The sequence below is a fragment of the Hippocampus bargibanti genome, linkage group LG07 (genome assembly GCF_051943395.1).
Source record: "Hippocampus bargibanti isolate YZ-2025 linkage group LG07, ASM5194339v1, whole genome shotgun sequence".
NCBI lineage: Eukaryota > Metazoa > Chordata > Actinopteri > Syngnathiformes > Syngnathidae > Hippocampus > Hippocampus bargibanti.
Window position 1 is genome coordinate 2,091,889 of NC_142740.1, and position 13,267 is coordinate 2,105,155.

Sequence of the window (13,267 nt, forward strand, 5' to 3'; positions counted from 1 at the left end):
TAATAATAATAATTTGATATCTAAGTGCCTTTCAAAACTCTCAAGGTCACTTTACAGTCACATGATAAGTTTTTCTGTGGGTAAGCAGCGGCAGCCACACGTGCCAGCGTTCACTCAACTCAGAAGTAACTTAGATGGAAAGCTAGCTAGCTTGCTAATAGATAGCTAACAGATAGCTGCTTACATAGCTAATAGATAGCCAGTAGCCAGACAGACAGATTGTAGAAAGCTATTAGATAGCTAGCCAGATAGCTAATAGATAGCTAGTCAGATAGCCAGCTAATAGATAGCTTAAAATAAAAAAGGTAATAGAAAAGCTAAATAAAAAGCTAATAGATAGCGAGTAGCCAGCCAGACAGCTAGTAGGTAACTATTAGATAGCCATTAGATAGCTAATAGATAGAGAGATAGATATTAGGTAGCCATTAGATAGCTAGCCAATTGGCTAGCTAGATAGCTATTAGCTAGCTAGCTATATAGCTAATAGAGATAGCTAGATAGCCAGCCAGCCACCTAGACAGCTAATAGACAGCTATTAGATAGCTAGCTAGATAGCTAATAGATAGCTGATAGATAGATAGCTAGATAGCTAATAGATAGATAGCCAGCCAGCCACCTAGACAGCTAATAGATAGCTATTAGATAGCTGATAGCTAGCCAAATAGCTAGCTAGATAGCCAGCCAGATAGCTAGCCATATAGCCAGCCAGCCAGCTAGAAAGCTAATATATAGCTATTCTATAAGCTCTCAGTCGTACGTACAGGAGTGGTCCATCGATGAAAAGGTTTCTTCAGCCGTCATCTGGACTTCTTTGAAGGTGTCGGACGTTTCGCTCCTCATCCGAAAAGCTTCGTAAGTGAACTAAAATTTTGCTGTTAGCGCTGGCCCTATATACCAGCAACATTATACTTCGCTGACGAAGCTTTTCGGATGAGTGGTGAAACATCCGACATTTTTCGTTACTTCGGTTCGTCGATACTTGACTATGTTAGCCCGCTAATCTCGGAATTTGTTGCTCTCACCTTGATCTTGTCCATCATGGTGGTGTCGGGACACCAGTACTGGTTGAAGTGGACGAGGTCAGGAGCGGCCCTGTAGAAGTCTACCAGCAACACCTGAAAATAACATTTTTTTAAACCTCATTTTTTATACTTACACTTATTTATGATTTTATTTCTGTATGAATTTTTTTTTGTTGCCACACATGGTTATACCATCTCATTGAGGACGTCACTAGTGAGGAAATTGTCTTGAACGTACGTGACCTCCACGGCTACGGGGATCCCGTAGTCGTTGGGCCTTTGCTGCAAACAAAAGACAACAAAAAAGGGACACGGTTAGATTTTTAAAATGGTTGTCTGGGTGTATAAATAAATACGGTATTTTCTGGAATATAAGGCGCGCATTCAACAAATTACATATTTAAAAACATTTTCCATACTTCAGGTGCACCGCATTATAAGTGGCACCTTCAATGAATGACATTGTAAAATGTTTTCCATACATCAGGTGCACCGCATTATAAGTGGCACCTTCAATGAATGACATTGTAAAATGTTTTCCATACATCAGGTGCACCGCATTAAAATCCCAGAAAGGCTGCAAACTCACCTCGGGGGGTGAGACCACCCAGAACGGCGTTATAGTGGAGGCCACACCTTGATTCCCGTGGTAATACGGTCCTGAAAAATAGTTGTATTTTAATTTTGAAAAAAAAAAATGGCCACTTTTTTACACGTTTTAACTTTCCAACATAGAGGGAAAAAAGGCTGATTTTTTTTAAATTAAATTAGATTTAATTTAAATTTTATTTTAATTTTAAAATATGGCTGCTTTGCGGCATTTTTTTTTAAAAATCCAACCCTTAGTAAAAGAAAATGGCCGATTTTTTTTTATTATGTTTGAATGTGTTTAATTGTATTTTAATTTGGGCATTTTGCACCTTTTTGTCTTAATGTAACATCTTGTTTATACATATTTTGAATTATTTTAATTTTAAAATATGGCTGCTTTGCTGCATTTGTTTTTTAAACTTTCCAACCCAGAGGGGAAAAAATGGCCGATTTTTTTTATGTTTGAATGGGCTGGACTTTATTTTATTTTTTAATTTTGAAAAAAATGGCCCCTTTTTTACAATTTTTTTCACTTAACAACATGGAGGGAAAAAATGGCCGACTTTTTTTTATGTTTGAATGTGTTAAATTTTATTTTAATTTTAAAATATGGCTGCTTTGCAGCATTTTTTTAAAACTTTCCAACCCAGAGGAAAATAATGCCATTTTAAAAACATTTTAAAATGTGTTTAATTGTATTTAAAATTTTTATTTGGAAAAAAAATGGACGATTTGCGCCTTTTTTTTAACCCAGAAGAAAAAAATGGCAGATTTTTTTTTAATGTTTGAATGTGTTAAATGTTATTTTAATTTTAAAATATGGCTGCTTTGTGGCATTTTTTTTTACTTTTCAACCCAGAGGGGAAAAAATGCCATTTAATTTTTTTAAAAAATGTGTTTAATTGTCTTTTATTTTGAAAAAAAAATGGACGATTTGCGCCTTTTTTTAACCCAGAAGAAAAAAATGGCTGATTTTTAAAAAAAATATTTGAATGTGCTGAATTGTATTTTAATTTTAAAATTTGCATTTTTTTTTAACTTTCCAATCCAGAGGGGAAATTTTTTTTTTATGTTTGAATGTGCTGAATTGTATTTTAATTTTGAAAAAATTGGCCACTTTTTTACACATTTTTAACTTTCCAACATAGAGGGAAAAGATGGCAGATTTTTTTTTTGGTTTATTTTTAAATGTGTTAAATTTTATTTTCATTTTAAAATATGGCTGCTTTGCGGCATTAAAAAAAAATCCAACCCTTAGTAAAAGAAAATCGCCGATTGTTTTTGTTTATGTGTAAATGTGTAAAATTTTATTTTCATTTTAAAATATGGCCGCTTTGCGGCATCTAAAAAACAATTACAACCCTTAGTAATAGAAAATGGCCGCCTTTTTTTTGAATGTATTGAATTGTATTTTAATTTTTAAAAAAATAGCCACTTTGCACTTTTTTGTCCTAATATAACATCTTTTTTATACATATTTTTTAATGTAATTTTTTTGGGGGGGAAGTGTATTTTTTAATTTTTTTTAGTAATACCTGGTCAATTAAATAATCCGATTAACCACCCATCTGATTAATCAATCAACCCCTAATATCAATATCCAAAAGAGTCCCAAGGCGCAGGCATACCGCAGATAACGCCAAGGCACGGCTGGAAAGCGTTGTTTGAACCTTGCAGCCTCAACTGGTGGTCCATCTGCGAGTCGATATCCTGTAGCGACGGCAAAGCCGGACCCCGAGGATGACTGTGGTACCACCCCACCAAAGACAAGCCGCGCATGAACAAGTTCTGGCAGATCTGGATGCGCCATGGTAACCAAAAAAAAAAAAAAACAATCATAATTGTGTGACTATTTTTGTGTGTAACTTAAGTGCATTACCTCCTCCTCAACAGCAGAGGCAGCGTCCCGGTCAGCCAGTCTCGTTCGACAAGGGAACGCCCGTAAGACGGTGAGCACTGAAGCGACATAAATTATGCTCAATTATTATTATTATTTTTATTTTTTAACTCATTCATTGCCTTACAATACAAAATGTAACGTACAGCATCTTTGTCCGAACATTTTTCGACGTACAAAAATGTTCGTATGTACCGTTATTCGTAACTTGAATGTTGCTAAGTTGGGGAGCATCTGTATATGTTTGACAAACAAATTATTTGGATGTTATTTCGCTAGCTAGTTAGCTTGCTATCTATTTGAGTTACTTCCGGGTTGAGTGAACGCTAGCGCGTGTGGCTGCCGCTGCTCACCCACAGAAAAACTTATCCTGTGACTGTAAAGTGAACCTTTGTCCATGTTAGCGCTTTGCTACAGCTTCAGCTATTGTTAAAGCACTATATAAATCAATATGTATTGTATTTCTATTTATTAGCTAGCTATTAGCTAGCTAGCTGGCTATCTGTTAGGTATCTAATCAGCTGGCAAGCTATCTATTAGCTAACTAGCTGGCTGTCTGTCTATTGGCTAGCTAGCTGGCTATCTATTAGCTAGCTAGCTGGCTATCTGTTAGCTATCTAACCAGCTGGCAAGCTATCTATTAGCTGGCTAGCTGTCTGTCTATTGGCTAGCTAGCTGGCTATCTGTTAGCTATCTAACCAGCTGGCAAGCTATCTATTAGCTGGCTGGCTGGCTGTCTATTGGCTAGCTAGCTGGCTATCTATTAGCTAGCTAGCTGGCTATCTGTTAGCTATCTAACCAGCTGGCAAGCTATCTATTAGCTGGCTGGCTGTCTGTCTATTGGCTAGCTAGCTGGCTATCTGTTAGCTAGCTGGCGGGCTGGCTATCTAGTAGCTAGCTGGTTAGTTTTAATTCTATTTGAGTTTCTTCCGGGTTGAGTGAACGCTGGCACCTGTGGCTGCCGCTGCTCACCCACAGAAGAAAACATCCTGTGACTGTAAAGTGACCTTGAAAGGCGCTTATAAAAACAATGCCCGCTTCCACGAGGGGGCAGCATTTGCCTTTTGTACATTTTCGTGCTTTGTTACAGCTTCAGCTATTGTTAAAGTGGTACAGTATATAAATCACTACAGTATGTATTGTATTGTATTGTATTGTATTGTATTTTGTACATCTGCCCCCATTTCAAGCTCAGATAACTCCAGACCCATACAACCTAGGAATTAACTTTTTTTTTTCTGATGACAGAAGAGAAACAAAAGTTTCTTACGCCGAATTGAATGTTTATGTAGTCCTAAAACTCAATAACATTCTGTGAGTCCTGCAATTTGAGTGACAATGACAAAAACCCTGGCTCCGGAGTGGACATATTTTTTGCTCATCGCCTGGCAGTGAATGAGTTAAACTTCTCATGTTAAACTTACATTGCGTGTTCGTGTCCCACCGTCCTCCCAGGTAGCCCACCACTTCACTTGTGGTCAGGTGACAGTGAAAGTCCTCGGGAAGAGATGCAAACAGATGTTAAAGGACAACCGACACCATTTTTATTGTTTCCTAAGTGACATCAGAAAAACGTTTTTTAGCATCTAAAATAGCCAAAACAACGCAGCCTGATATTTTTAGTCAAATGCAAAACACCGATAAAAATGACTTAAAGGACAACCGACGTCTCCGGACAAGTTGTGTCCTTTGTAAAATGGCTTCAAATGATTTCTACCGAGTGTATTTTTACAAAGATTCCACCGCATATAGCTATATTTTACGTATTTAGACTCGCACAGAACATTCCGGAAGTCTTGTTTTTGAGTTGGTGACGAGTCCGTATGTTACGTCACTGAAGGAACGCCCCTGACTGAAAAAAACGGACACATTGTAGCAGTCCTTCCATCACGTCAATGCATTTGGCTGGTCTGAAAACTTTGTTTCGCACCGAAAAAGAGGCAGAAGAGGGCGACAAAGCTCCGTATAAGGAATTAATCAGCCTGTGGAAATGGGCTGATGTGTAACAAGAAAGCATATTCTCCGAATCTGAAGCCATTGTTTTGATTCTCCAGCAAGGCAAGACGTCTTGGGAGGGTGACACCACGAAGAAGGGGGCGGGACCTTCTGAAAATGCCCAATTCGCAGCTCATTTTTTTGCAGATTTTGGACATTTGAATAAAAATATCATTTTGGGTATTTTAGATGCTATAAAACGTTTTTCTGATGTCATTTAGGAAACAAAAATAGTGGTGTCGGTTGTCCTTTAAAGTGAGGCTATTTGTCACCTTTAGCTCCCCCCCCCCGAATATTTTTCATGTGCTACTTAGCGCGTTACCATGAGCAACAACACGTTACTGGACACGGCCACGTTGAAAGGCTGGAATCTGTTAATGGCCGAAAAGGCTGACAGCTCCACCAGCGTGTGAGGGTCTCTGAGGATTAAAACAAGATGGCGTCGTTTAGTTGGTCTCCAGTGGATTTGCTAACCTTGAACTAAAGAGGACATTTAAGACCTGGAAATGTCCCTGGTGCCCAAGTTGCAATATCGGACTGGGGTTCTTTCACGGTCCGTTCTCCTCGTGGCCAGAGGATCTATAATAATAAATACATAAATACATAAAAATACAAATATTTGGCTTACTTTCACAATCGTCTGCAAACATCTATTCCTATTTTGATGAACGTATTTGAGGCAGATACTGAAAGAAAGCTTGTAAATTCCATTCAATCTCACTTATCTAGCTAGCTACTATCTATTTGCTATTTTTAAGCTATCTACTAGCTGCCTAGCTGGCTATCTGGCTAGCTATCTATAAGCTATCTGGCTAGCGATTTGGCTAGCTTTCTAATAGCTATCTAATGGCTATCTAATAGCTATCTAATGGCTAGCAAATAGCTATCCACTAGCTGTCTGGATGGCTACTGGCTATCTATTAGGTATCTAGGTAGCTATCTAATGGCTAGCAAATAGCTATCCACTAGCTGTCTGGATGGCTACTGGCTATCTATTAGGTATCTAGGTAGCTATCTAATAGCGAGCTAGCTAGCTTTCTATCTATTTGAGTTACTTCCGGCTTGAGTGAAGGCTGGCGCGTGTGGCTGCCGCTGCTCACCCACAGAAAAAAAAAACTTTTCCTGTGACTGTAAAGTGACCTTGAGAGTTTTGAAAGGCGCTTAGAAATGAAATGTGTTATTATTATTACTTATGTTTTATGGCAGTATTTGGTCATTTGTGACATCTAGTGGTGAAGGGTGATACTACAACTTAAAACAACATTCTAATGTGTAATAATAATAAGCACCTTTCAAAACTCTCAAGGTCACTTTACAGTCACAGGATATGTTTTTCTGTGAGTGAGCAGCGGCAGCCACACGCGCCAGCGTTTACTGAGCCCGGAAGTAACTCAAATAGATTAGCTAGCTAATAGATACAGTAACTCTCAAAACTCTCAAGGTCACTTTACAGTCATAGGATACAGTCGCTAATATATAGCTACCTAGCCAGCTAGATAGCTAAACGATAGCTAACTCGATAGATAGCTAGCTAGACAGCTAAAAGATAGCTAATAGATAGCAAATAGATAGCAAATAGATAGGTAGCTAGCTAGACTGTATTGTATTTTGTACAGCTGCCCCCATTTCAAGGGCAGATAACTCCAGACCCATCAAACTTTTTGAATTTGAGTGAAAATGACAAAAACCTTGGCACTGGATTGGACACATTGTTGCACTTCGTCTGGCAGTGAATGAGTTAAAAACGAAGGGCGATACCATGTAATATTCCAGGTTTGTTGTTTCGGTTCTTCTCTTCTGCTTGCACAGCCGATTTGCCTTCCTCTTCGTCCTCATCGTCATCTTCCTCACTCACCAGGCTCTGACATCAAAATAAAACAAATGCATGAGATAATGGTGACCTTTGACCTAAGATAGCCCGAGATTTCGATCACACTGTCATAATAATAATAATAATACATTTCATTTATAAGCGCCTTTCAAAACTCTCAAAATCACTTTACAGTCACAGGATAAGTTTTTCTGTGGGTGAGCAGCGGCAGCCACACACGCCCGCGTTCACTCAACCCGGAATAACTTAAATAGATAGAAAGCTAGATAGCTAGCTCATCGCTAGATAATAGATAGCCAGTTAGATAGCTAGCTAGCTAGATAGATAATAGATAGATAGCTAATAGACAGCAAATAGATACAAATTAGCTAGCTAGCTAGGTATCCAGCTAGGTAGCCAGCTAGGTAGCGAGTGAGATAGCTAAATGGCTAGCTAGATAGCCCGATAAATTTTTAAAAAGTGAAGAGAGGAACGTTTTCTTGTGTTGGTCACCATGTCTGCGCTGGGCTGGTACTTGTGCAGCCAGGTGGTCTTGTACTGGGCTAGTTTTTGCCCGCGGTAGCGCACCGACGCCCAACCGCAGCCGGACTTTTTGGCGGGGTTGACCAGACGCTTGCAGTGGGTGGCCCAGGCGCTGGGGGAATTGAAGATCTGACCCGTCTCCACCCAGCGGATTTTGCCGTCGTTCAGAAGGTCCCCGATGAAGTTCTTACCCTGGTGGGTGGAAACGGCGGATACAAACAGTTGTGGTTTCAGGGTTTTTTTTATGTTTGTTTGTTTGTTTGTTTGTTTTTTTTGCTAAATTTTGATTACATTTATTTTTGTTTTTTTCAGGGTTTTTTTGTCACGTGTTTTTGTTTTTTTCTTTTTAAAACATGATTTATTTATTTTTAGTAATTCTTTTTCACGTTTATTTTTGTTTTTTCAGGGCATTTTGTGTGCTTTTTTTGCGAAATTTTCTTTCCATTTATTTATTTATTTTTTTATACATTTTGTTTATTTTTTTTGTGTTTTCAGGTTTATTTTATATTTGTTTTTTTTTTTGCTAAATTTTGATTGCATTTATTTTTGTTGTTTCAGGGTTTTTTGTCACGTGTTTTTGTTTTTTTTACATTTATTTTTGTTTTTTCTTTTTAAAAACATGATTTAATTGTTTTTTGTAATTCTTTTTCACATTTATTTTTGTTTTTTCAGGGCATTTTTGTGTGCTTTTTTTTGCTAATTTTTCTTTGCATTTATTTTTGTTTTTTTTCAGGTTTTTTTGTTTTATACATTTTGTTTAATTTTTTTTGTGTGTTTTCAGGTTTATTTTATATTTGTTTTTGTTGCTAAATTTTGATTACATTTATTTTTGTTGTTTCAGGGTTTTTTTGTCACGTGTTTTTGTTTTTTTTTACATTTATTTTTGTTTTTTCTTTTTAAAAACATGATTTATTTATTTTTAGTCATTCTTTTTCACATTTATTTTTGTTTTTTTCAGGGCATTTTTGTGTGCTTTTTTTGCTAAATTTTCTTTCCATTTATTTTTGTTTTTTTCAGTTTTTTTTTTATACATTTTTTTTGTGTGTTTTCTGGTTTATTTTATCTTTGTTTTTTTTCTAAATTTTTATTACATTTATTTTTGTTTCAGGGTTTTTTTTGTCACGTGTTTTTGTTTTTTTTACATTTATTTTTGTTTTTTTTCTTTTTAAAAACATGATTTATTTATTTTTTTGTAATTCTTTTTCACATTTATTTTTGTTTTTTCTATACATTTTGTTTATTTTTTTTGTTTGTGTTTTCAGGTTTATTTTATATTTGGTTTTCTTTTTGCTAAAATTTTATTACATTTATTCTTGTTTTTTCAGGGTTTTTTGTCACGGGTTTTTGTTTTTTTTTTACATTTATTTTTGTTTTTTTCTTTTTAAAAACATGATTTATTTATTTTTTTGTAATTCTTTTTCACATTTATTTTTGTTTTTTCAGGGCATTTTGTGTGCTTTTTTTGCTAAATTTTCTTTCCATTTATTTTTGTTTTTTTCAGTTTTTTTTGTTTTTTTATGCATTTTGTTTATTTTTTTTGTTTGTGTTTTCAGGTTTATTTTATATTTGGTTTTCTTTTTGCTAAATTTTTATTACATTTATTCTTGTTTTTTCAGGGTTTTATGTCACGTTTTTTTGTTTTTTTTTACATTTATTTTTGTTTTTTCTTTTTAAAAACATGATTTATTTATTTTTTGTAATTCTTTTTCACATTTATTTTTGTTTTTTTCAGGGCATTTTTGTGTGCTTTTTTTGCTAATTTTTCTTTGCATTTATTTTTGTTTTTTTCATTTTTTTTTGTTTTTTTTTTATACATTTTTATTTTTTTGTGTTTTCAGGTTTATTTTATATTTGGGTTTTTTTTGCTAATTTTTTTTGCTAAATTTTGATTACATTTATTTTTATAGATAGATAGATAGATAGATAGATAGATAGATAGATAGATAGATAGATAGATAGATAGATAGATAAAGGTTTTCTGATTCAAGAGGCAACCTGGAAGTTCGTCATCCATTGATGATTTCAAAGCTAGCCACGAATGGCTCGAGAACTTTAAGTGTCGTACAGGGATTCATAGTGTCATTCGTCATGGTGAGGCAGCCAGTTGTGACGATAAAGCTGCCAAATATTACAAGTAATCATTCCTCAAGATAGTGAAAGAGGAAGGCTATGTTCCCCATCAAGTGTTTAATGCTGATGAAACCTGCCCCTCCATTCCATCAAGCCATCAACGGCCATCACAAAGGTAAATTCAACAACTTTATTGCATAGTACAGTTTATTTCTTTAATTACAATACAATAGTAGTATAGTAGTAGTAATAGTATTTATTACACATAAAATACAGTAAAGTCGTTATATCGATATTCAAGGGAGTCCGAAAAAATATCGATATAACCGGGACTGTCGATATATCCGACCCTGTTTGCATGTAATTTTCTCCGTGCGTGCATAGAAATAGTATCGATATAACCGGGACTATCGATATATCCGATATCGATATAACGAGACTTTACTGTAAGTTATATTTTGTCTCGTTTTAAGGCTTAGAAAATTAGAAAGAAAATTAAAGTTTTATGGGGACCTGGGAACGGATTATTCTCATTTTAATGGTTTCCTATGGGAAATTAATGTTTGCGATACACACTTTTCGCCTTACACACTCTCTCTGGGAACCAATTAAGTTCGTAAGCCAAGGTATCACTGCAGTGAAAAAAAAACTGAACTGAGTCAAATATTTTCTTAGAATTTATGGTACCAGTTGAGAAACAATCATTTTTATGTTGGACAATTTTAAAACCGATTTCGTCACGAAGTTATCAATATATTGATAAGACGTGTTATTTTCTTACCAGGTAGTGAATGGCCAGCACGCCATCGCCGGGTTCCACCAGTGCGTCTTTAAGGAGGACCCGCAGCGTGATGCCTCGCCGCGTGAGTAGCGAACCTCGGCCCGAGCTGGAGCGCAGGTCGGCCTCCTCGCCGCCACTTAGCTCCTCTTCGTCATCCTCGCCGCCATCTTCCACTACCAGAGGTGAGCCGGGCACCTCTGGGAAGAAGATACAAGATATTTTAACTCATTCACTGCCAGATGTGTAAAAATGTGTCCACTCCAGTGCCAGGGTTTTTGTCATTGTCACTCAAATCCCAGGACCCGAAGAATATTTGGTTTTAGGACTACATAAACATTCAATGCAGTGTAAGAAACTTTAGGCTTTCTTCTTTCATCAGAAAAAAAGAGTTAATTCCTAAATTATATGGGTCTGGAGTTATATGAGCGTGTAATGGGGGCAGCTGTACAAAATACAATACATATTGGTTTATATAGCGCTTTAACAACAGCTGAAGCTGGAACAAAGCGCTCACATGTTAAAAATGGGAAATGTTGCCGCCCTGGTGGAAGGGGAAAGCATTGCCAGAGGTCTGGCCTGCGTTTTATCGGCACTCAGGCAAGAAAAAACAAAACCCGAACAAATTCGGGAATGGCGCTCTACATCATGTTTTCAATTCATTTTTTTTTTGTCTGAAAACACCGTGTTGATGGCAAAATTAGAAGGAAAACTACACAATTAACGCCATGGTAAATTGTGTGTCGCAGCCAATTGCAGTCACACACATAAAGACGGTGTAAGTTGATATACAAATTCCCAGCGGACAAATCAGCCCGTTTCCAACGGAGCTTGTGCGCCATCTTGTGCATTTTCTCGGCGCCACATTGGAGTCCGGACGGCTCGAATTGATACGGAAGGACTTCTTTAATCGATTGTAAACATTTATGCTTTCCTCTTCAGAACTATTTGAATCATATTCATAACTGGATGAGTAACAAGAAAGCATCTTCTCCGAATCTGAACTCTCTGAAGCCATTGTTTTGATTCTGGAGCAAGGCAGTTTGTGAAAGAGTATCCTGGCGTGACGTCACGAACAAGGGGGCGGGACTTTCTGAATCTCGCCAGTTCCGAGCTCATTTTGTGGCAGTTTTGGGACACATTAAGTCATTTTTATTGGTGTTTTGCATTTGACTAAAAATATCAGCCTGCGTGTTTTGGGTGTTTTAGATGATATAAAACGTATTTCTGATGTCAGTTAGCAAACAAAAACATGGTGTCGGTTGTCCTTTAAATATATTCGCGAGCATTGAAAAATATGTTTTTTCCTCAATGTTTTCTGTATCATACATTATTTCTTTAGTTTTAGTTTTCTTCCGCGAGCTAGGGGGCATAAAGATGTAATTGCCAAATATGTCAATAGTATGTCAAATAATCTATTTTAATGTCTTACTAATAAAAGCGTGATACGATAGTTGCTACATCAAAAGTAATAGTGATCCTCCCCGCCTCTTGTTTGTATTTTAAGAGGGCAAAACGACCCCCAAATGGAGCGTCTCCGTTTCCTATCGCTAATCTACCGCAGCTAGCCAACCTTTTGTTTCCGCCTTCACCATCGACAAGAAAAAGCGGCCTGTTCCCCTCCGGCGTCCTTTTTTTCGTCCCCCCGCAGCCATGGAATGACAATTAAAGTCTACTTTCATTCATCCTCCTCACCCATGATGGCTCCGAGGGCACCGGGAACGAGTCGCTCCAGCTTGGGAAGTCCGAATCGGGGTCTTTACTCCCTCTCGTTCCCGGTCGAAGATGTGCCTCCCACCCGCCCCCCTGCTCGCCGTCACTCGGGCTGTTGAAAAGCATAAAATGAAGGCTGAGCTTTGGTCGTTTCCTTGTGTTGCTTTAATGTCGGTTCCCCTCCCCTTTCTTTTTCCTTCTTGTCACCCCCCCCCCCACCCTTGAGCGCCAGCTGTCATGCCGACCACCACCCACTAACCCCCCAGGACACTTTTATTCACCCACATTATTATTATTATTAATATTAAAATACACCACGTGGGGAAGACAACGTTCGTCGCGCTAATTATTGAAAAGACATAAGGAATGTAAACAGAGGGGGGGTAAGACTCGGAAGTGAACTGTATAAATCATACTGACTATTGTGGGATGTTTTAAGCGATATAAGTATCACAGGAAAAGTTGATAAAATTCCACATTTTTTTCAAGACAGTTTGTATCCGTGTCGGTCAGTGTTGTGGTAAAAGATAGTGACGTGTCGTTCGCGAACGAGCCGGATCTCTGAAGTGAACAAAGAGAGCCGGTTCATAACAAAGAGCCGGAAATGGGAGCCGATTTTTTCCCCCTCTATTCCCCGCCCCTAGTCTTCGGTTAAAGCCGCACGTGATTGGTCGATATACATGGTAGAGGAGGGAGGGGAGAATTACAGACACGCAGCAGTGAGGAGAGGTTAGGGTCGACAGGTGGACAAATGTTATCACATTATGTTGTTATTATTATTATTCAATTATTATATTTTTACTGGTTGGTATGATAGCATTATTAATATGAAAAGCAAATTAGTGACA

General features: G+C 37.3%; 1 protein-coding gene across 2 annotated transcripts in view; it reads right to left on the reverse strand.

The window, feature by feature from the left end:
* The window catches only part of mpnd (MPN domain containing), a 16,177-nt gene extending 3,655 nt beyond the window's left edge, over positions 1 to 12,522 (reverse strand). The window contains exons 1-13 of one of the 2 annotated variants that reach the window (XR_016115539.1): positions 12,402 to 12,522; positions 10,710 to 10,906; positions 7,829 to 8,050; positions 7,264 to 7,366; positions 6,006 to 6,084; positions 5,828 to 5,924; positions 4,935 to 5,007; positions 3,493 to 3,569; positions 3,242 to 3,410; positions 1,612 to 1,682; positions 1,215 to 1,304; positions 1,023 to 1,115; positions 762 to 848 (exon numbers count right to left, since the gene is read on the reverse strand). Coding sequence is in view for 1 of the 2 variants with exons in the window: in XM_089000718.1 (XP_088856844.1) it covers positions 1,023 to 1,115; positions 1,215 to 1,304; positions 1,612 to 1,682; positions 3,242 to 3,410; positions 3,493 to 3,569; positions 4,935 to 5,007; positions 5,828 to 5,924; positions 6,006 to 6,084; positions 7,264 to 7,366; positions 7,829 to 8,050; positions 10,710 to 10,906; positions 12,402 to 12,405 (1,275 nt within the window). In the remaining variant the exon portion in view is untranslated. The remainder of the gene's footprint in view (positions 1 to 761; positions 849 to 1,022; positions 1,116 to 1,214; positions 1,305 to 1,611; positions 1,683 to 3,241; positions 3,411 to 3,492; positions 3,570 to 4,934; positions 5,008 to 5,827; positions 5,925 to 6,005; positions 6,085 to 7,263; positions 7,367 to 7,828; positions 8,051 to 10,709; positions 10,907 to 12,401) is intronic. The other variant, XM_089000718.1, reaches the window with a different exon arrangement.
* Between the last annotated feature and the right edge of the window lie 745 nt (positions 12,523 to 13,267).